We start from the raw sequence: 23,527 nt of genomic DNA, 5'->3' as shown, positions 1-23,527 counted from the left end.
TGATGAGCACAAGGAGCCAGGATCAGTGATGGTGCCCACTGTTTGTTTGTTAGAAGTTCTCCGGGAGAGGGAGTGAGCATAATTATCACCAATGCCGCTGTTTGCTGCTTTGTCTTTGTAGCCACTTCTCAGGGTGGCTCCCTTGGAGTCACCAGGGGCTGGCCCCCTGTGGCTGGCTGCCTTTGTCTGTAGGAGGTCTTGGATGTGTGGTAATGGTTATTGCTATCATTAGCGGAGTGATTATTATCTGCAGACACACAGTTAATGAGAGCTGTCTCTCTGGGCAAGCCGTGGGGGTGAGCTGTAAGCCCAGCACTGCCAGTGTGGCTGTCAACAAGCCCGGCAGGAGACGGTGGCACAGTTTGTAGCCCGTCAACCTGCCGCCACGCCCCCTTTAACCCTTTCCAGGGACTCCTACAGCAGGAACGGCAGCTGCACTATCTCAGATCTGGTGGAAGTGGCAGTCACTTCAATAGAACATGGTTTGGGGTTTCCTTAGGGTACTGGAGATTACGTTTTTCTGTTGAGGGTCCATGGGAAGAAGTTACAGAACGTTCATCTGTAAGAGGCACTGGTGGGGATTTTTGTATTGTTCTGTTTTGTTCTTTTTTACTTTAATTTCCCCCATCTAGTAGTAATTGAGGCCCTGCGGTCTAATTATTTCTCGCTGTGCTGCTAACATTGAGTCCTTACATGGTACCATTAGGTCACTAGATCATTGTAGCTGAAATGGGGGCTATCCAATATTGGAGATACTATTCCCCAATCTATTTCCTTGGTATTTTATTTTTATACTTGATGAAGAGAAGAAACTGCAGTGCTTAAGGTTTTGTTTTTTTTCTTTCTGGGGTGTCATACAGAAACTGAACGTCTGGCTGCAGAAGGAAAATGCGGGCAGAGCCTTTGTGCACCCATAGACGCTGCTGTTACAAAGCAGCAACTTTAATGATGTCCCTGGGCACTGGGCAGGAGGAGAAGAAGGGGTGGGAGTTTGGATTAGAGCTGATTTCATTTCCCAGCTCCAGCTTCATTCTTTCAGGCTGGTGGTGACCGCGGCTCCGTGGGTATCTGACGGCGGTCAGGATCCGGGCTCAACGGGGCTTCTGACCTGTACATTCTTCCTGTCGTGGCCAGGTGCATGGGGCTTCAGCCTCGGCCCCTTCCTTCCCTCTGAAGGTAGAAGCAGGAGCCAGGTCATCACCAGGAGGAGGGAACGAAAGGGCAGGCAGTTCACGGGGCCTGGAGAGTCGCATCTGAAGAGCGCTCCCCAGTTCTTCCCCGGAGCTAAGTCTGGTGCAGTTGCTGTAAGGGTAGGTCTGCAGTAACTGTGTCTTTGCCTCCCTGAGGACCCCTGGGGTCCCTGCCATCTCTTGTATTCTGTGCATTGCTGGATTCAGTATGTTAAGTTATAGAGAAATGAGCAGAAAACTGCATGTGCCTTCGCCGAGGGAACCAGCACCATCACTACAGTTGCTTCATAATGACCCCAGAGATGAAGGAATTGGGGGTGCCGCCTGTGTGCCTGGTGCCCACGGTGCTGTTTCATTCAGCCGTCTCAGCAGCCCCACGAGGGAGGTATCGTCCTCAGCTTGGAGGGGTTGGACGACCAGGGCCCCCCAGCAGGCTGAACCGGGCTCAAAGGCAGATCAGGTTCTCGGCTCCTCCCTCAGCTTGCCTCTGACTTGCCCTGTCTTCCTGCGGGCCTGTTGGTCTGTCCACCTGGGGGTCGCCTCCCTGTCCTCTCTCCCTCTCTCCTCACCTCCATGGCCTGCGCGGTTGCGTCTACACCCTCCACAACTCAGATCGCTCCTTCAGAGTAGCCTTCTGGGAGCCCTCCCTCCCCACCTCCTTGAAAAAGCGCAGGCCTTACAAGCCCCCGCTTGTAGTTTTTTCCTTCATACCTCTGACACCTGTCTGCTCATTTGAGGAATGCCCGCCTCTCTATGTGGACTACGGACTTCTGAAGGGCAGGCTCTGTCTTAACTCATTACTGCAACCCAGCTCCTGTCACACCGCCTGGGGCCTTGGGCCCAGGTGGATATCCAGTAATATTTGTTGAATGATCAAATAAATAGAAGATAGAGGTCACAGAAAGATGGGCCATAAAGAGATCGTGTGCCCGCCCAAAGGAATTCAAATGTGATGGGTGTGATGTGACGACATCTTACACCCTACTGTCGGCTTCTTTCATGGAATCCTCAGTAACAGTCCCTAGCTGCAGGTGCCTCGTCACCCGGGTGGGCTGTTGTGTGGGTCAGGGGTCGCATGATGGCAGCCTCTGACCCCTGTGTGAGGGGAGCGGTCTCCAGGGCAGCCGCGTGGGCTCCGTGGTCATGGCTTCCCACCCTTCTCTTGCAGTGCTTCTGTACGTGAGGAAGGAGACGGACGACGTGTTTGATGCCTTGATGTTGAAATCCCCCACTGTGAAAGGCCTGATGGAAGCGGTAAGCGTGAGCCCCCTTCAGCCCCCAAGAAACCAGCATGCAGTCTCCTATGGGCTGGAATCCATTTATTAAAAGGCAGCCTTCGAGGTTGGCTGTGGAATGAGCTTTATACAAGAAAAATGAAAAGTGGAGATTTATGGAGACACTGATTTCTATCCTTAATGAGAGGGAAATTGAAAAATGGCCAATTCCCTGTCAGTTTAAGGCTAATCAGAGTAAAGATGCCATAGAGGAAGGTTAAATTGTGGGTTTCTATCAGTCTCTTTGCAAGAAACCAAATTAGATGTGCTTAATTTCCAAATATGGGCTTCCCAGGTGGCACCGGTGATAAAGAACCTACCTGCCAATGCAGGAGACGTAAAAGATGAGGGTTCAATCCTGGGTCAGGACGATCCCCTGGAGGAGGGCATGGCAACCCACTCCAGTATTCATGCCTGGAGAATCCCGTGGACAGAGGAGCCTGGTGGGCTACAGTCCACAGGATCTCAAAGACTCAGACACAACTGAAGCGACTTAGCGTGCAACTTCCAAATACGTACGGAACAAAACTAATTAGGAAGTGTCTCACCAGCTGTGATAGTGTAATCCAAAATAAATTATGACTTCTTTTGGTTAAGGAAACAATATATATTGCATAGTTATAATAATTTAAGTAAGATTCTGAAGTTCTTCCCTCCCTTCTCATCCCCAATTTAAATGAAGATATTTTATATTTTATTTATGTATTATCTATGTGAATGTGACTCTACCTTGAATATGATTTCTGACTCCCCTGTACATTTATGTTGTAGAAGATATAGATTTTTTTATAGTGGTGGAGTGGAGGAGGAACTGGTAACCCACTCGAGTATTCTTGCCTACGGAAGCCCATGGACAGAGGAGCCTGGCAGGCTACAGTCTATGGGGTCGCAAGAGTCGGACGCGACTGAGTGACTAAGCGCAGCATAGCACAGTGATGGAGACAATAGGACTGCTAAGGGCCAGTCCAGAAACTTAGTCTGGAAAACTGCTACATTGAAACAGCATTTTGGGCTGTGGAGTAATATGTCTAAATGTATAAAACAGTGCCTGTGAGTGGAATCATGCAGTGTGTTGTCTTTTGTGGATGGCTTATTTCACTTAGCATGTTTTTGAGGTTCATCAAGGTCAGTTTTCATCCCATTCCCAAAGAAAGGTAATGCAAAGAATGCTCAAACTACCGCACAATTGCACTCATCTCACACGCTAGTAAAGTAATGCTCAAAATTCTCCAAGCCAGGCTTCAGCAATACGTGAACCGTGAACTCCCTGATGTTCAAGCTGGTTTTAGAAAAGGCAGAGGAACCGGAGATCAAATTGCCGACATCCGCTGGATCGTGGAAAAAGCAAGAGAGTTCCAGAAAAACATCTATTTCTGCTTTATTGACTGTGCCAAAGCCTTTGACTGTGTGGATCATAATAAACTGTGGAAAATTCTGAAAGAGATGAGAATACCAGACCACCTGACCTGCCTCTTGAGAAACCTATATGCAGGTCAGGAAGCAACCGCTAGAACTGGACATGTAACAACAGACTGGTTCCAAATAGGAAAAGGAGTACGTCAAGGCTGTATATTGTCACCCTACTTATTTAACTTATATGCAGAGTACATCATGAGAAACACTGGGCTGGGAGAAACACTGGGCTGGAAGAAACACAAGCTGGAATCAAGATTGCTGGGAGAAATATCAATAACCTCAGATATGCAGATGACACCACCCTTATGGCAGAAAGTGAAGAGGAACTAAAAAGCCTCTTGATGAAAGTGAAAGAGGAGAGTGAAAAAGTTGGCTTAAAGCTCAACATTCAGAAAACGAAGATCATGACATCTGGTCCCATCACTTCATGGGAAATAGATGGGGAAACAGTGGAAGCAGTGGCAGACTTTATTTTGGGGGGCTCCAAAATCACTGCAGATGGTGACTGCAGCCATGAAATTAAAAGACACTTACTCCTTGGAAGGAAAGTTACTTACGACCAACCTAGATAGCATATTCAAAAGCAGAGACATTACTTTGCTAACAAAGGTCCGTCTAGTCAAGGCTATGGTTTTTCCAGTAGTCATGTATGGATGTGAGAATTGGACTGTGAAGAAGGCTGAGCGCCGAAGAATTGATGCTTTTGGACTGTGGTGTTGGAGAAGACTCTTGAGAGTCCCTTGGATTCCAAGGAGATCCAACCAGTCCATTCTAAAGGAGATCAGTTCTGGGTGTTTTTTGGAAGGAATGATGCTTAAGCTGAAACTCCAGTACTTTGGCCACCTCATGTGAGGAGTTAACTCACTGGAAAAGACTCTGATGCTGGGAGGGATTGCGGGCAGGAGGAGAAGGGGACGACAGAGGATGAGATGGCTGGATGGCATCACCGACTTGATGGACGTGAGTCTGAGTGAACTTGGGGAGATGGTGATGGACAGGGAGGCCTGGCGTGCTGCGATTCATGGGGTCGCAGAGTCGGACACGACTGAGTGACTGAGCTGAACTGAATGTTGTTCTATAAACCAGTACTTCATTCTTTTTAATGGCTGAGTAATATTCCATTGTATGAATATACCCATTTCATTTTCCCATTCACCAGTTGATGGACATTTGGGTTTTCACCTCCACATTTTAGCTATTGTGAATAGTGCTGCCATAAGCATCCGGTACAAGTTTTTTTTTTTTTTAATACTTGTTTTTTTCAATTTTTTGGGATATATATGAGGAATGGAATTGCTAGCCAGACACAAAAGATCACATCGTATGATTCAGTTTTTAGGAAATATCAAGAATAAACAAATCCATAAAGACAGAAAGCAGATTCGTTGTTGCCAGGAGTTCGATCTGGGTTGATGAATTGTTCTGAAACTACATAGTCCTGATGTTTGCAGAACATCGTGAATGCCCTAAATACTACTGAATTGCACACTTGAAATGATTTAAGTGGGGAATTGTATGACATGTAAAAAGAATTATTTGTTCACCTGAAATTTTTTTTAAAAAGCATAAGAATGTTACCGATGCACACTGGCCCCCTGTGGTTGGCATTGTTCGGCAATGCAGAGCAGGGAATGGAAGACCTCCCTCTAGGAAAACACGTGAATGCCCGGCTTGGTAGTCTCTTCTGTTCTCAGGATTTGCCATTGGAATGGAGTTTGTCATTGCTGAATCTGCCCCTGTAAAGGGAAAACACAACCAGAAATGAACACAACAAAAAGTGTGAGCTCTACCTCTTCAAAAGAACCAAGATTTTTTAAATGACCCTAAGATCACTGGAAGATTGATTTATGAGCTAGAGGGACCCTTTGGATAGAGTTCATACCCTTCATACCCTGTGTGCCTGCATGCTAAGTTGCTTCAGTCGTGTCCGACTCTGCAACCCCATGGACTATAGCCTGTCGGGCTCCTCTGTCCATGGGATCCTTCAGGCAAGAATAGTGGGTTGCCAGGTCCTCCTCCAGGGAATCCTCCCCACCCTGAGATCAAACCTGAGTCTCTTATGTCTCCTGCATCGGCAGGGGTATTCTTTACCACTAGCGCCACCTGGGAAGCCCTTCATACCCTTACTGCTGCTGCTACTGCTAAGTCGCTTCAGTCGTGTCTGACCTTGTGCGACCCCATAGATGGCAGCCATTCAGGCTCCCCCGTCCCTGGGATTCTCCAGGCAAGAACAGTGGAGTGGGTTGCCATTTCCTTCTCCAATGCATGAAAGTGAAAAGTGAAAGTGAAGTCACTCAGTCGTGTCCGACCCTCAGCGACCCCATGGACTGCAGCCTTCCAGGCTCCTCCGTCCATGGGATTTTCCAGGCAAGAGTACTGGAGTGGGGTGCCATTGCCTTCTCCGTTCATACCCTTAACCTGGCCTTTAAGATCATATTACTGAAACTGACTTAGCTGTTTCAAGTGCACAAACCTAGACCTCAACCCAGATTCCAGTTCTGCTGAATTGGAGGTGGGATGCAGATGGAGCTGCAGGAAACTATATTTTTAACAGTTCTTCAGGGAATTCTTAGATCAACCAATTGTGAGAACCACTGATCTAGACCAATTCTAAACTGATTGATCACACCTTTTTCCTTGGTGTCTTCCTTTCCTGTCTGTGACATCTGTTCAGTGCTGCAAGTGATTGGTAGCTGTGGTCTCGCTGGATCACAGTGGGGCTCGACATCACCTTCACTTCCACCCGCACTGTGACTAACCCTGTTTATTTGTTTCTCTCTTCCCCAGTGGAATGTGAAGTTCTTGAGAACAGGGACTTTGCTCTTGCTGTCTTCTGTGTGTCCCCAGGTCTTTAAGCATAAGTATTATGCTTGATTGACTGAATCGAGCATGCCACCATGCCGAGTACTATGGGTGGCGCATATTCCACGTGCACTGTTCTCATTTGATCCTCAGAATATCCCTGTAAACTTGGGAGGTCAGATGTCATCGCCATCCTTTACAGGTGTGGGTGTTCTGAGAGGTCTGATAGCTCTACAGAGTGGCAGAGCCAACTTAAGCCCTTGAGCAACTTAAGTCCACTTAGGGAGACGTCCACACATGAAAAGTTATTACAAGAAGAACAGACATTCCAAGCCACAGCTCACATCAACTAAAGGAAAGAAGCTTGGGCAACAGTGAGCCATCAGGCAAGAAGTGTGTGTGTACTGCTTTGAACCACACAGTCAGGGTTCAAGTCCTGGCTCTGACACTTCAGGGTAGTGGGCAAATTTCTCAGCCTCTCTCTACACCCCAGGTTTATCACTTCTGAAACCAGGGTAATGATAATATGGCCTATTATTATGAAGATAATGATAAAACGAGATGTAGAGTTGTTGCGAGGATTAAGTGAGTTCATAGCCGTGTTTAAAGCAGCACGTAGAGTACTTGAGTATTTATGTATAGCAGATGACTGTATGTGCTGTGGGGTGGGGAGGCAGGCAGCGTCCCTCTAACCAAAGGGGCTAAAAATAAGGGTGTTCTTCCATGGTGAAGCTGGCTAGGGTGCACAAGGAAAGGAGGGTTCATGAACCTGGGAGCACCCACTTCTATGCTGCTGACTCATTCATGCATGGAGATACAAGCCTGGCCCCCCTGATTCTATTGACAGATCAAATGCAGTCACCTAGGAAGTATCTGCAAGCAAGAGTCACCGGGTTTTAAAAAGTGCATCCTAGAGCCCACACTCAGCACTTTATAACCCCACAGAAAAGTCACCGGCTTCCAGAACTGGCAGCTGTGTTAGACGCTTCTAGACCAGGCAGACGGAGTCCTGCATTGGTGAAAACCAATGGGGAATTTGTTCCACCTGTCACAGATCAGAGGTTTCTGGGAAAACAGAACTCAGCACTGAGTGAAAGTCTAAATGTTCCAGACCATCAGGTAGCCAGTAACATGTTGATGAGATATGTCCAGGACCTGGGAGCCTCCTGGGCGCCAAGGAAATCTTGTGTGTGTGTGTGTGTGTGTGTGTGTGTGTGCGTGCTCAGTCATGTCTGACTCTTTGTGACCCCAGGGACTGTAGTCTGCCAGGTTCCTCTGTCCCTGGCGTTCTCTAGGCAAGAATACTGGAGTGGGTCGCCATGCCCTCCTCCAGGGGGTCTTCCCAACCCAAGGATTGTGTCTCCTGCATCTGTCAGGAACCTGCATCTCCTGCATTGGCAGGCGGTTTCTTTACCACTAGCGCCACCTGGGAAGCCTGCCAAGGAAGTCTTAAGTGAAGTCTCTCAGTCATGTCTGACTCTTTGCGACCCCATGGACTGTAGCCTACCAGGCTTCTCTGTCCATGGGATTCTCCAGGCAAGAGTACTGGAGTGGGTTGCCATTTCCTTCTCCAAGGAAGTCTTAGGGATCCTTAAAAATATTCATCACGGGCTTTTAAAAATGATGGATGTGTTTGGGCAGTTCAGACGACTTGAAAAACAGAGAAAAAACTAAGCACTCTTAATGCCTTGCTCTGAGAACTGCTGCAAAGCACACGCTTGCCACACACACGGAAGGGGGATGCTGCGGTGAGATCACCCAGCTCCTGGGCAGAACGATTCCTTTCTGTAACCTCCCGACAGATGGCCAGCTTCCTCCACATGCTATCCGGCATGGTCTCGCTTCTTTGCAGGCTTCTGGGTTTGGCAAAGCACACTTCCTTGCCTGGCGTGGAGGCAGAGGATACGGTGTGAAGGTGGCATTTTATCCAGTTGCCTTTGCCTTTGATGCTTGCACAGAGGCCAGGTCTTTGCCCTCCTGGAGACTATTGCCCTTGGCACCCTGATGCCCGAGCCCACTTTGCCAGTCTCTTCTTGGAGCCCTGCTCCAAACAGTCCCAACATATGCCTCTTTTCTCTGTAAGTTTAGAATCCAAAACCAGACTGCCAGACTGTTACCCTTTTAAATCTTGTCTCTGTCACTTCTTAGCTGAGGCACCCTGGGCAAGTTACTTAATGACTGTAAGCTTGAGTTTCCTTGCCTGAGAAACAGGTCTCAAAAGCACCTGTTCTGTTTCAGTGATTCAAGGACTGAGCGAGTTAATAGATACAGAGCTCCCCATGCCCATATGCTAAGCACTTACTAAGCACTCGGAAAATGCAGGCTGCTGCTGCTGCTCCAGGCAGACCCAAATTGAAACTGGAGTAATGCAGATTTATGCAAATTTCCTCACTGTTATCAACTGATTTGTGAGCTGAGTATATGCATTCATGCTTTGGAAACTGGGAGTCAAACTCCTGAAAAGGGAAAATCCAAGAATCCGATTCACTTCTCTTTCAGAAAAGATGTGAACTTGCTGAGGTTGAGGAGAAAATAGAACACCTTTTCCTTTATTTATCCATTTCATTTTAAAAACAAGTTCCAAATGACACCAACCAAAAGTCAAAACCCAACGCTAGCAGGTCAAGCAACTCATAACGAAAAACTTTATTTATTTATTTCACTTTGTGGCTTCCTCTTTCTGTTTAGTTTTGCAGCTGGATTAAATCAATGTTTTCCACCTTTTCTTGGAAATTATTCTTTAGTTCAGTTCAGTTGCTCAGTCGTGTCTGACTCATTGCGACCCTATGAGTTGCAGCACGCCAGGCCTCCCTGTCCAGCACCAACTCCCGGAGTTCACTCAGATTCACGTCCATCGAGTCCGTGATGCCATCCAGCCATCTCATCCTCTGTCGTCCCCTTCTCCTCCTGCCCCCAATTCCTCCCAGCATCAAAGTCTTTTCCAATGAGTCAACTCTTCACATGAGGTGGCCAAAGTACTGGAGTTTCAGCTTTAGCATCATTCCTTCCAAAGAAATCCCAGGGCTGATCTCCTTTAGAAGGGACTGGTTGGATCTCCTTGCAGTCCAAGGGACTCTCAAGAGTCTTCTCCAACACCATAGTTCAAAAGCATCAATTCTTCGGCGCTCAGCCTTCTTCACAGTCCAACTCTCACATCCATATATGACTACTGGAAAAACCATAGCCGTGACTAGATGGACCTTAGTCGGCAAAGTAATGTCTCTGCTTTTGAATATGCTATCTAGGTTGGTCATAACTTTTCTTCCAAGGAGTAAGTGTCTTTTAATGTCCTGGCTGCAGTCACCATCTGCAGTGATTTTGGAGCCCAAAAAATAAAGTCTGACACTGTTTCCACTGTTTCCCCATCTATTTCCCATGAAGTGATGGGACCAGCTGCCATGATCTTCATTTTCTGAATGTTGAGCTTTAAGCCAACTTTTTCACTCTCCTCTTCACTTTCTGCCATAAGGGTGGTGTCATCTCCATGTCTGATGTTATTGATATTTCTCCCGGCAATCTTGATTCCAGCTTGTGTTTCTTCCAGTCCAGCGTTTCTCATGATGTACTCTGCATATAAGTTAAATAAGCAAGGTGACAATATACAGCCTTGACGTACTCCTTTTCCTATTTGGAACCAGTCTGTTGTTCCATGTCCAGTTCTAACTGTTGCTTCCTGACCTGCATACAGATTTCTCAAGAGGCAGGTCAGGTGGTCTGGTATTCCCATCTCTCTCAGAATTTTCCACAGTTTATTGTGGTCCACACTTTTCCTAAATTGTTTCCATCTCTTCTCCTTATTGTGCTGCGATTTGAAAATAAATTTTCAACTGTCTTCTGAACCCCTGCTCTCTAGCTCCCCGACCCACTGGGTGAGAGGAGTCTTCTAGAGCCCTGAAATGTTTACCGCGCACTACCCCCACACATGCCAGGCTTCTGGATGTTCCTAAAGTAGTTTATTGCTTTCTCTCTAGGACATGATTAGATTTTCCCTCCCATTGTGTTCTTTTCACTTCAAGAACCCTTATTTAACACTTATTTCGCTTCCCCAGTCCATTTACCTATGTGTGTATATAGATATATCTATCTATCTATATATGAGCTTCCCTGGTGGCTCAGATGGTAAAGCATCTGCCTGCAACGTGGGAGACCAGAGTTCGATCCCTGGGTGGGGAAGATCTCCTGGAGAAGGAAATGGCAACCCAATCCAGTACTCTTGCCCGGAGAATCCCACGGATGGAGGAGCCTGGTGGGCTACAGTCCATGGGGTCACAAAGAGTCGCTCGTATGTGTGTGTGTTAGTTGCTCAGTCATGTCAGACTCTTTGCGACCCCATGGACCACAGCCCACCAGGCTCCTCTGTCCACAGAATTCTCCAGGCAAGAATACTGGGGTGGGTTGCCATTTCCATCTCCAGAATATATTATATACATATCTATAAATCTATATCTATATGTGAACTATATATATGTATATAGAGTTCTGTATAGAGAACTATAGTTATCTAGCCATATATAATGTATATAGGTATATAGAGTATGTCTCTCTCAATGTATGTGTGTATATATATATATATATATATATTTAATTTAATGGTATAACACTGGTTACTTGTTTCTTCCCCCTTTGCTTTGCTGAAGTCTTCGTTCTTTTGTGTGTTCTGTTCAGCTAGAGATCTTTTATGAGTATTTTCTTCAAATGGGATTTTTTGAATGAAATGCGTTTGTTAAATGCCATTCTTTAACCTGAGTGTTGAGGGAGAGCTTGTCCGTGTACAGAACTCGTGCGGTGACATCCCTTTTTTCAGTAGGCTGTAGTGGTTATTCCACTTTGGTTTCCAGTTTTGCAGATGAGAAGACTGAAGCCAGGTCCATTCTTTTTCTTTTCTTTTTTTAGTATTAGTATTAATGTTAATAACTTGTACTTTCTGTCTGGGAGGGTCCAGGGTGTTTTATTTTTATTCTTACCTTTGGAGATCTGGCACTTTTCAGAATGGCCAGACGCATGGCTGTTTTCTCACTGATCCCTTCTAGGATTCAGGATACCTCTCCTGTCTAAAAATGTGGTCTTCTATTATTTAATTGTTTTCTCATCTCCATTTGCTCCTTTTTCTCTGCCTGGGACTTTGAAAGTTTGAAAGTGTTAATTTTTCAGTCGTGTCTGACTCTTTGCAACCCCATGGAGTGTAGCCTGCCACGCTCCTCTGTTCATGGAATTCTCCAGGCAAGAATACTGGAGTGGGTAGCTATTCCCCTCTCCAGGGATCGAGCCTGGGTTTCCAGTGTTGCAGGCGGATTCTTTGCCGTCTGAGCCACGTCCCTGACATCTGATATGGTTGCCTCTATTCTTCAGATCTCCCTCCTTCCCGCTCTCCTTGTATTCCCTTCCCGATTTCTGTCTATGCTGTGTGTCTTTGCTTTGCACTTGAAATGGTTTTCCTAATTGACCTTTCCCAACTCGATTGGTTTGCTGGATCAACCACCTAGCCTTCAACTCATTTACTGAACCTGCAGATCTTTTAGTTCAGTCATATTTTTAGATCAGGATTTTGCACGTGTGTGTGCTATACAGCAGTCTTCCTAAGTGCTCTTTTATGTTCTGTTCACATGGATACCTTACACACAAGTTCTGTACATGTTCTTTGCCGCCCCACAGGCCAGGTTCTTTTCTGTGCTGGGCTCCTATGGGCTCCAGTGTGGCCATGGGGCAGCCCCATCAGTGATGGCACGGTGGGGGCCACAGGCGGGCTGTTCGGTTCCCAGTCCCCCTTTGCTGTCTCAGCCCTCAGCCCAGCTGTCCTGCGCCTTTGGGGCTTGGGGCGGGGGGGGGAGGTCTTCCTATGTATGAGGGATGGGCAGGTGGGAATCTATGATTCTCTGGAGAATAAGCTTTTCCCAGGAGACAAAGCTATCCCACCTTTGCTCCGGAGCTATTTGGGCTCTTTCCCCAGGCCCTGCTAGACCACCAGGTAGTCAGAGTCCCAAACCTCACCAGCGCCAGCTGTTTGTGCACAGCGTGAGCCGTTTGTGCACCGAGCCAGCCACTGGACTCAAGAAGTGGGTGGATTGGATTTGGGAGAGAGAGAAAGTATTTCGAGTAAGTCTCTCCGGAACGCCATCTCCAAACTACTGTTATACTGTTTTATATTTATGAAAATAAGTGACAGTCACTGTAAAAGTAAACAGGACAGAATTATGCAAAGTGAAGAGAAAAATAATCTTGTTTTTGTCCATTTTTCCAGGGTAGCTACTGTTAATAGATTGGTGGGTCTTTCAGATGTTTTCTATTTACTTACATGTGTGCATGCGTGCTAAGTTGTGTCCTACTCTGTGCAGCCCTAGGGACTGTAAGCCCTCCAGGTTTCTCTGTCTATGAGATTCTCCAGGCAAGAATACTGGAGTGGATTGCCATGCCCTCCTTCATGGGATCTTCGTGACCCAGGGATCAAACCTGTGTCTCTTATGTTTCCTGCATTGGCAGGTGGGTTCCTCACCACTAGCACCACCCAGGAAGCCCATTTACTTATACACATATTTTTAAAAATATACAAGCAGGATCACACAATATACACTGTTTTTCTATTTGTGTTTTTTCACTTAATATGTTTCCATGGGGTCGCAAAGAGTCGGACATGACTGAGCAACTGAAGTGAACTGAACTTAATATGTTAAGGACATTTTTTTTTTTCATATAGGCATTGTGCATTTCTTTGAATGATTATATGACTTCATGGTTTTTAACTGAGCAAATATCAAAGTGTGCTTAATGGTTGTTTTCTGTGTTATGAACAGCGATACTTTCAAGATACATCTGACTGTATTTCTGTAGACCTGATTACTAGATGTGGACTATTTGGGTCAAGAGATATATGCCTTTTAAATTTCAATATCTTCTGCCAAACTTGCCTCCAGAAAGGTCGAGCTTGCTGCTCTCCTGTTTACAGACTAAGAGAGTTGCTGTTCCTTACCCTCTGGCTGTCACTGTATTATCAAGCTTTCAGTTTTTGTTGCCCTGATAAAGAAATCTTCCGGTTGCTTTAATTTGCATTTTTAAGTTAGTGTAGTGGTGCATTTTTTCATTTGTGTATTGTCCTATTGCATTTATCTGAAATTACTTATGTTGTTTTCTTCCTTTTTTCACTGAACTGTCTTTTTTTTTTTAATTGAAGCATGATTGATTTACGATATTATGTTCATTTTAGGACATTTTAGGTGTACAGCAAAATGGTTCAGATATATATTTTTTCAGATTATTTTCCACTGTAAGGTGTTATAAGATGTATTGAATATAGTTTCCTGTGCTATACAGTCTGTCCTATTTTTATTTTATATACAATAGTATATATTTGTTAATCCCAGACTCCTAATTTATCCCTCCCTCTCCCCTTCTCACTTCCCCTGGTAACCATCAGTTTGTTTTCTATGTCTTGGAGCCTGTCTCTGTCTTGCAAATGAATTCATTTGTATTAAAGGATATGGACTGACTCAGGAGCCTGCGTATCATCCTTGTGCAGGGGCCGTGCTCATCTTTTCTGTATCAATTTTAGTGTGGTGGTGATTTCGTTGCTAAGTCGTGTCCAACTCTTGCAACCCCATAGATAGTAGCCCGCCAGGCTCCTCTGTCCATGGGATTCTCCAGGCAAGAATACTGGAATAGGTTGCCATTTCCTTCTCCACAATTTTAGTGTATGTGCTGCCAAAGTGAGCTCGTGTGTGGTATGCTCAGTTGCTCAGTCGTGTCCGACTTTTCGAGACCCCATGGACTACAGCCCGCCAGGCTCCTCTGTCCATGGGATTCTCCAGACGAGAATACTGGAGTGGGGTGCCAAGCTCTCTTGCAGGGGATCTTCCCCACCCAGGCATCGAACCCGAGTCTCCTGCATTGGCAGGCGGGGTTTTTGCCACCAGCGCCACCTGGGAAGCCCTAAAGTGAGCACATCAGTCCTCCATTTATTTGTTTTTGGCTGAGCTTGGTCTTCCCTGCTGCACGGGCCTTTCTCCAGGTGCGGTGACGGGGGAGCCTGCTCTTCCTGCAGTGCACCGGCTTCTCACCGCAGTGACTTCTTTTGTTTCGGGGCACAAGCTCTAGGGTGCCCAAGCTTCAGTAGTTGCAGCTCATGAGCTCAGTACTTGTGGTTCCTGGACTCTACAGCTCAGGCTGAACAGTTGTAGCTCACAGGCTTAGTTGCTCCGTGGCGTATGGAATCTTCCAGATCAGAGGTGAAACCTGTGTCTCCTGCGTTGGTAAGCGGACTTCTCACCCCTGAGCCACCAGGGAAGCCCTAGCCTTTTGCTTGCATTCCTAGATGTTCTTTCTAACTGAAGGACGTTAGTTCCACATCTGTCATTTCTGTTGCCCACAGAAATGTTTCCCAGTGTATTGTCTGTCCTCAATTTTTTAAAAGGTAGTTTTTGCTATACTGGTATTTTAAGTATTATGCTGTTTTATCAACGTTTTGGCCTTTTTTCTTTAGGTTTCGTACTTGCTTGGAAAGACCTTCCTTATCTAAGGAGAATATCCATACAAAGAACTGATTCATGGTTGCTTCTTGCATGGTTTCATCTTTCACATGTAAATCTTTGATGATGTTTATTCTGATGGAAGGAGTAGAGAAAGGAGCCAGCGTTAACTTGTTAATTTTCTTTTTTACCTATTTAATCCAACATCATGACTACAGTCCATCTTTTTCTGACTGAACTGAAATGACACCTTTATCATAGATCAGATTCTCGTGGGACTGAATCTTTTGCTGATTAATTTGTGGTGTGTCCAAAGGGAGAGCCTTGCAAATGAGTCTTTCTGAAAAGCTTGACTCGTGAGTGAAGGCCACTGGCACCCAGGAACATCTGCAAGGACAGTGATGTTGGAACTTTCTTGCTTCTGCTTGGTTCCCCTTCCACACTCATCTGCCTTTTTGTTACTGGTTGCAGATTTCTGAGAAATATGGGCTGCCCGTGGAGAAGATCACAAAGCTTTACAAGAAAAGCAAAAAAGGGTAAGAAAGAAACCAAATTTCAATTGACCTCTAAATCAGATATGTCTACACAGTGCCTTTATGAAAACAAGATGGCGCCCATCTTTTGTTAGTTCTGTTGTTCACCTTTTATAAAAATTGTGTGTCATCTTCCCGGAGGAGTGCGAGCAGCCTACCCGCGCCGAGCATTTTCAGGATCTTTAATGGGAGAAAGAGGAGTGAGAGTGCGTTGCCATGGTATCAGCTGAGATGTCCCCTCCACGACAGGATTAGTGGGTAGAGCAGAGGGGTCTGGAAGTGGGGAGAGTGGCCCTTGGGCAGAGAGCCAAGTTTGTTGGGAATCACGCGCTGCCCTTAAGCTTGGTCTCGAGGCAGCACAGTAGGAATACAAAGGATTCAGGACGTCAGGGATTCTTCTGGGGTCATTATTAACAGAATGATCGAAGTGATTACTGAACCTGCTTGTTCTCAGTGTTAAGAACAATAGCTCTCATTTATCTGGTCTTCGGTAGGTTCTGGATCCCCTGCTAAGTTCTGTTATTCCTTTTCACTCAGTGAGGTAGATTCTTATCCCTAATTTATTGCTGAGGAAATCGAGCCAGATGGAGGTTAAGCATTTTGCCCGAAGTCCCGTGTTCAGTAGGTGAAATGCAGATTTAACCCAAGTAAACTTCCGTGGCCCCAAAGCCCAAGTATTTAGCTTGCACATTCTGCTGTCTGCTGCCTCCAGCCCTCTTGGGGCCTCCTGTGAATGAAGCTATAAGCATAGTGGCCGTGGAACAGGGTTTAGTACTGGAAAAGGGTCTCCAGTGAGTCAGCTTTTGGATCCGTTTTCTTACAAAAAGCAGAAAGTTGATCTTTAAAGTCTTCTCTGGGCCTTTTTCATAGAAGAAATTGATGATCTGGGATACTGGGGACTTCCAAGTAATGGGGCCTCTCAGTTAATTTGCAGTCAAGCGGGAAACCCTTTCCATTTGAGCCCTGGTTGAAAAGCTCACTAAAACGCATGTTCTTTCCAAAGTCAGTGCAAGAGGCTGAGTGGATTCCTTTGATGGTGAGATCTGAGTGGTGTCTCAGGGTCTCATGCTGAGCAGAAGCCCTGAGTGCTGATGTGCATGCCGATGGTAGCATTTCATTTCCACGGGTCCGGTGTCAGGCCCTGGGCTAAATACTTTAATCCTAACCACAACCCTTTAAAGCAGGGTTGTTATTCTTATTTTTGTGGAAGAATAAACCGAGACTCTCAAAGGCTAAACAACTTGCCTGATGACACATAGCTGTAAAATGATAGTCACTTCTCAAACGAAGGTCTGTCTGACTTCAAAGAAGGGGATTGGCTCAAGGACTTGTCTCATGGAAAGTTGTTGGTTTTCTTAAAATGAAACCCAGCTCAGATGGTTAACTAAGGGCTAGGTCACATGTGATAGAGTATGAACTTCACAGTGAGGCAAAGCTAGTACCCAAACCGAGCTCAGCCTTGAACCGGCTGAGTGAACCTGAGGACATGATCTAACCTCGCTGAACTCAGGCTACTCAATTGCAACGTGGCGGTGATCGCACCTGCCTCCCTGGTTGCCGTGAGGACTGAACACAGGTTTGCGGAACAGACTCCACGCTCGAGGAAGGGTAGCCGCAGCTCTGGTTTATTTTCCTCTTGTAAGTGCAGAGGAAAAGGTGTTTTCAAGAGGCAGTATGGTTTAATGAATGCTTTAGATCCAGTCTCCGTCAATAGTTAGCTCTGTGATTTCAGGCTCTGTTAACTTTTTCTAGGCTTCAGTTTACCAGTCTAGAGAACCAAAGGTTTGGGTTGAATGATCTCTGACATCCCATTTCATAAGAAGTTCTGAGAAATCGAGGTTTTACTTCCCTCTAACTGATTTCTGGGAAAGAAATACAGTGAGGGCCTCTCTCCCTGCCTGTCTCCTCTCCCTTCCACCCTCTACCCACCTCCCTGGCCTCCCTTGTGAAAGAGTGGCTGAGGGGACCCCAGCCTGGAGCCTGCCCTTCACTGAGCACCTCGATCATGGCATCTTTGTTTCTCCCTGCACTCACCCCCGCAGCATCCTGGTGAATATGGACGACAACATCATTGAGCACTACTCGAATGAGGACACCTTCATCCTCAACATGGAGAGCATGGTGGAAGGCTTCAAGATCACACTCATGGAAATCTGAGCCCCACTCTGGGCTGCAGCCCTCAGGGCCTTCCTCCCCGGGGAAGTCGGAGGCCCCCGGCCCCCAGGCCCCGCAGACCCACCTCACCCACCGACGACTGCTGTTACACGACTGCGCTGGGGAGCAGGGTGAGGCCCGAAGACCCGGGCTGGGATCCCTGCGTTTGGGCCACCCAGGGCCCTTGGGACGGGGCCTTGAGCCTGTCACATCCTTATTTATTGTCCACCTTTTTCCCGGAGCCCGGGGCCTAGGGCCCACCAGGACTCTGCAGGTCACTGCTGGCTCCAGCTGACACGGGCCGGAGCTCTCCCTTTCAGTCCATTGATCCTGAAGAGCCTGAGGGAGCTCCCTCCTGCCATATCACCCCCGACGTCTCCTGAGAGGCTGGACAGAACGAACCGCTTCCTTTGTCCAAGGTGGGGGAGGGAGGTGGACACCCCTTCCTGATCAGAAGCTTTCAGTCTGCTCTGAGGAAGGTCATTGGCGGGTACCCCCAGGGGTTCCTAGCGAGTAGCCACCAGGCCGTGTACAGGAAGATATTTGGCCACCGTGTAATTAGTAAGTAACCCCAAAAGTGTGCCTGGCTATCATGTACATAGTGTTTATAATATCGCAGTAATATATTTTACCTGTGGTATGTGGGCATGTTTACTGCCACAGGCCTGTGGGAGGCGCATACCTGCCCCGCTTTCTCCAAGAGGTTTCTGCCTCTGTGCTGTTCAGAAGACATGCTGGGCGAGGGACGCAGCCTTGAGAGTGTCAGGCAGTGGGTGCCAAGATGGTTGCCCCCCGTGGGCACACCTGAGGCACCCCCGTTCCCTCTCTATGGGCACTACCTGCCCCGAAGGCCCGCTGAGTTTGTCTCATGGCGATGAGCTTTGCCTGACTCTCCCTCTGAGCTATCTGTGGGAAAGGTCGGATTGTCTGAGGTCCCACCTCTTCCAGCTTTGGTGTTGGTGCGCCTGAACTTTCTGGAGAGGCCACAGGGACTTGCCATCAGGGTTCCATCACTGGGTCTGCCACAGAACTCCTGGGCTTTTGTGAGGATCCGGCCACTGTGCAGCGTCTCACAGTTTACAAGCACATCATCATCTCAAGTGGCTCCATGGAGGCCCAGCTGCAGTCCGGAGAGTGGCGCCAACGGCTCAGCTCTGACCGCCAGGCTTGGGCTGCCTTCTGGGGCTCAGCCGGCTCGTAAAGGCTGGGCTGCTGGATGCTGGATGGATGTGAGAAGACCCGGGGAGCCCTGGCGCTTCTGAAACCAGCGTCTGGAAGATGGAGAGAGAACGCTTGTCCTCCTACCGGGTGTCCTGGCAGATGAAGAGGAGGTGAAATGCTTCCCCAAACAGTTGCAACATCATGAACCATCCGGGCAACTGTTCTCTTTGAGGGGACAGGTACACGGTCTAGGGGTTCGGGTTCAGCTTTGTGAGCTGAAGCATAGGTTTCTGGCAGCCACACTCCCTAGGAGGTCCCAGATCTAGGGCAGGTTCTATGGAAGGGCCCAGATTTGTTTGTGAAGCACTTTGATGTCTTACCTGGGGGCTTTCTCTCCAAGGGCTCCCTGCCTCCCTGCCCGCCGAGGCCCAGAGTAGGACAGAAGGGCTGCTTTCAGCCCAGCTCTCTGTCCTTGAGGCTGCAGAGGATTCAAATGGGCTGGAGGGCAGGTGCGTGCCCAGGAAGATCTCTAGGTGTGGTGAGGGGGCACCTTTCTGTGTGTCTTCTGGACGCGTTACTCCTCCCTGCGGTGCCAAAGGTCGCATCCTGGATTTAGCTCTGCTCCAGTCTGTCCCCTTGTCCTCCACTCTGTGACTGTCACATCCTGAACCAGCATGTGGTACTGATGGGACTCAGTATTGGAAATGCATGATGTCCAATGTGCCACCATGCTCCTTGCCTAAGGGGTGATTTCAGACACGATTGCCAGGCCCAGTGGTAAATACTATCAGGCCAGGGCGTAGGACTCCAGAGTAGGGAAGAGAGAAAATCTTGGGCAATCAGACATGGCTTCCCTGACCTTTCCCCAGCCTCTGTGGACAAAATGTTTCTGGTCCTGCCCTAGGCAGAAGATGAACCCAAGATACTTTTGCCTTTGTCCTAGGGCCCTGGGCAATCATTGTGGTGGCCACTGCCAGAACAAAGTATATGAGGTCAGTGCCAGCAAAGGGTGGCACACAGTGTGCCCTCCCATCCAATCTGTCCCCATCTCACCACGTCGTCCTCTCTGCACTCAGTGTGCCCATGGCTTAGCTTCGCTGTGGCCTTCACTGTGTGTGAGCAGAGCTTTGATGAGCAAAATTGTCCAAGGGGGGAAAAAAAACACTCCAGAGAAATGGGAAAACTTGCCTTTTTTTTTTTTTTTTTTTGGTTTCTTAATCAGACTCAAATAAATAAGCTTTAAAAATTCCATGTAAGATGAGGGACATATGCAACAAGTGTTTTTCTTATACTTACCCCAAATGCTTAGACTTTCTGGGAAATTGGGTCCAACAGAAAAATGCAGTCAGATGTCATCTTGGAATTGGATCCTAAAAGACTAAGGCATGTCCCAACCCAGAAACTTAAGAAGCATGAACTGAATCAAACATTTAGTTTCCTTCTTATTTAAAATTATGAAAATGCAACAGAAGCAGGGGGTTTGTGCCAAATTCTACGAACAGCCCTTTCGTAAAGACAAGCAAAGGAGATTGCGAGATGGACAATTTGTGCTCATGTTTTTTTTTTTTTTTTAAAGGCAAATGTAACTTAATAGTTTTGTAAATGGGAGAGGGGGAATCTATAAACTATAAATACAGTTATTTTATTTTTTGTACATTTTTAAGAAGAAAAAAATAAATATTCATAATGTAAGAGTAAACTTCAAGTGTCCCGTGTTTTCTGTGAGGTGGGTGTTGGGGCTCTTTGTCTGATTGGGAAGAAGCCTCTGTGTGCGCTGGGAAGGTTCTGGGCTCCAACACAGCAGGCATTTCCGGTTGCCCCATTGTGCCTCCACCCCAAGGTTGAGAAGAGGCTGAAGACGTTACCACGCCTCCAGTGTGACCACAACAGGCCACAGGATGGCTGTCCTTTCAGTTCCTGGGGTAGGGAGCAGGCTCTGTCCGTTGCTTGTCTTCCTCACTCCCCACTTAAATTACCACAAGAACCTTTCATGTCCTTTAATTCATCTTCACCCACCTTTTCACAGATGCTAAAACCATGTGGCTGAAACACCAAGCTCATCACAACAGTCTTTTGCCCTGGAACCCACCACCTCGCTAGCATCCGCCAGCTCAAATCCCAGTATTTCTCAGCATTTCCTCAGTGGCCACCCACCCACTCCTTCAACTGTCCTCCATGATCTCCCAAGAGCCTCTCTGTTCCAAACAAGTAGCGGCTTCTGTGTCTTCCACATCTCACCTTTTATGTCCACAGCTTTCAAATCTTGGCTAAACATCCACCTTGGGAAAGCTTTCTCTGACCAACTTCAACCCTGTTGGCATCGTTGGCAGCCTCCACACCTGGACCACTGGGCATTAAAGAGGAGGCTGGGAGAAGTGCTCGTTGAGGAGGCTTCTGGAGAGATCATGGGTCAGAAATGGGCAGGCCCCTTTGCCGTGATCTGTGTTCCCCAGTATCAGTAGGAGGTCTCTGAATGTGCTCCCCCCACCTCCACCCCTGCCCGAGGAGGTCCTGCCGGGCATTCGCTAGCCTCACCTCCTCTCCTGAGGCGGTTCTCCCTGGACTCATGGCAGCTCTGGTCCTGCTATGAACGCGGCTCCCCATGCGTGGCACCCCGCCCCCCACCTCCCTGTACTGGGACTCTGGGTGGGTGAAGATGACCAACTGTCAGGGCCCCAGGGTCCAGGACTGGCTCTTGCCCTCATCTTCATCTCTATACCAGCTCAGCTCAGTTACCATGGGCCAGGCACTGTGCCTGGTGCTGGGGGCAGAGAGGCAGGTTAGATGCAGGCCATCCTCAGAGGCCGTGATGTGTCAAGTGATGACAGCCTGGCATCATCAGTGCCAGGATAGCGGTTCACTTTCAGAGAGGCAGGGCTCGGCAGTCGCCCCAGTCCCAGGGCATACAAGCCCCTCTTACCCTTAGACTTTCAGAACATGATGAGAGGTCACCAAACTCTAACCTTGGTTTGGGAAGGTTGCCCACTCAAGTGTCTGCACCCCTGTGTCTGAGGATCAATGGCATCTTAGCAGCCAGGGCAGCAAGTGCCCAGGACCTAAGTCCTGGACACATAGTCATCATTCAAGTGTAGAGAAATCTGAAATGCATATATCATTGGTTAGATACGAAATAGATCATTGGCTCTTGGCGTGGACATCTTTTCACTCTACAGTAGTCTTTCTGTAGGTGGATTTGACTGATGCTCTGCTGCCTTGGCAAACACGATATTCTCTCCCTTGTTTCTTCAGCCACCTGAAAAACCAGAATACTTCAGGAGAAGGCAGGCATATGCCTGACAAAGATGAGAGGCTTGTTGAAGCATCTCCATTTTTCCTAAAGAAAGCAGTCGTGATTTCCCCTTACCTTGACTGAGAACACACGGACTCCTTCTTACCTGGCCAGTGGCTCCCTCCCCACACCTGAACTAGACTGACAGGGAGTCCAGGGTTGGGTTGGGGTGTTGGAACAGTACCCTCAAGATAGGCGTTTCAGGCTTGAACATTTGCTGGAAATTAACCAGTTAACCTCCAACAGGTGTGCGAGTGAAGACTCCTCATCAGGTTGGAGGGTCCCAGCCACCATCTCACCATCACTGCCATGAATGACATGGTGTTCCTCATGCTCACGCGGTCCTCATAGGCATCAGGACCACTGTGGAACCATAAAGAGAAACTGAGGTACAAAAGGACTCTCCTCCAGGCCAACTCACTCCAGCATGAAGTCTGGTCGGCCGATGAGACGCCTACTATAGCTGACTTTCAGCCTCTTTTTCCTACATTCATGACCCCTGTGCTGGAGGCACAGCCAGTGACTGCAATAACAGACACTGTGATCGGAATTGGCTTTGAGGCTGTGGGCTCTGCATCATGTCATCTTTTCTATCAACTCTTCTCCAGACAGAGAGGTCCGGGGGTTGGGGGGGAGGATGCTAATTTCCCACTGAAGAGGAAGGTGCCTCCGTTTCTCCTTCCATTGCACCTAACGTTGAGACTAGAGTTTACAGCTCCAGTCAGTTGTGAGGAAGAGGAGGTAAGAAGAGAGTGAAGGCCATGAGCGGAGGGAAGTAAAGACACCCACATTTAGCCCTAGGATGCTCTTGGACAATGCTTTAGGCCCACAGACCCTCTCATCCCTCTTTCACAAACCCTGCTTCCTTGTGCTTCCAGGGCTGAAACCGTACCTAGAAGGAGGCCAACACAGCATCCGGACCCTCACTCAGGCACAGATTCAGCTGGAGCAGTTTAGGCACAGAAAGCTCAGGTCCCAGACAATCATATTAAACAATCAACATGCTCGAATGCCAAGCTAGAGAGACCCAAAGTCAACTGATGCGGGACCCACTCCATAGGAAAGGATTCATAAATATATCGATATACATAGATATAGATATATATTGTTAAATTCCCCTGTGGAAAGTGTCCCTGGGGTGTATCAATGTGATGGGACTGCACCCTCAGCATCCCTTTCCCATCCTAAACAAGGGTATGAATAGTCGACCAGTCTGTATCATCCTTCAAGTCGTAAACCACTTTATTCCAGT

General features: G+C 47.6%; 1 protein-coding gene and 1 non-coding gene across 2 annotated transcripts in view; one reads left to right on the top strand and one right to left on the bottom strand.

Annotated features, from left to right (window-relative positions):
* GRHL2 (grainyhead like transcription factor 2) overlaps nucleotides 1–17,828 on the top strand; it is a 125,481-nt gene extending 107,653 nt beyond the window's left edge. Inside the window, exons 13-15 of the mRNA XM_052651829.1 lie at nucleotides 2,359–2,444; nucleotides 15,610–15,674; nucleotides 17,714–17,828. Of these exons, the coding sequence (XP_052507789.1) occupies nucleotides 2,359–2,444; nucleotides 15,610–15,674; nucleotides 17,714–17,828 (266 nt within the window). The remainder of the gene's footprint in view (nucleotides 1–2,358; nucleotides 2,445–15,609; nucleotides 15,675–17,713) is intronic.
* LOC128059702 (U6 spliceosomal RNA) lies at nucleotides 14,148–14,251 on the bottom strand. The gene has a single exon (XR_008200628.1). It is a non-coding gene; the product is annotated as a U6 spliceosomal RNA (small nuclear RNA).
* Nucleotides 17,829–23,527: the final 5,699 nt, after the last annotated feature.

Source organism: Budorcas taxicolor, chromosome 14, assembly GCF_023091745.1.
Source record: "Budorcas taxicolor isolate Tak-1 chromosome 14, Takin1.1, whole genome shotgun sequence".
Classification (NCBI taxonomy): Eukaryota; Metazoa; Chordata; class Mammalia; order Artiodactyla; family Bovidae; genus Budorcas; species Budorcas taxicolor.
This window is presented reverse-complemented; position numbering and strand designations above follow the sequence as displayed.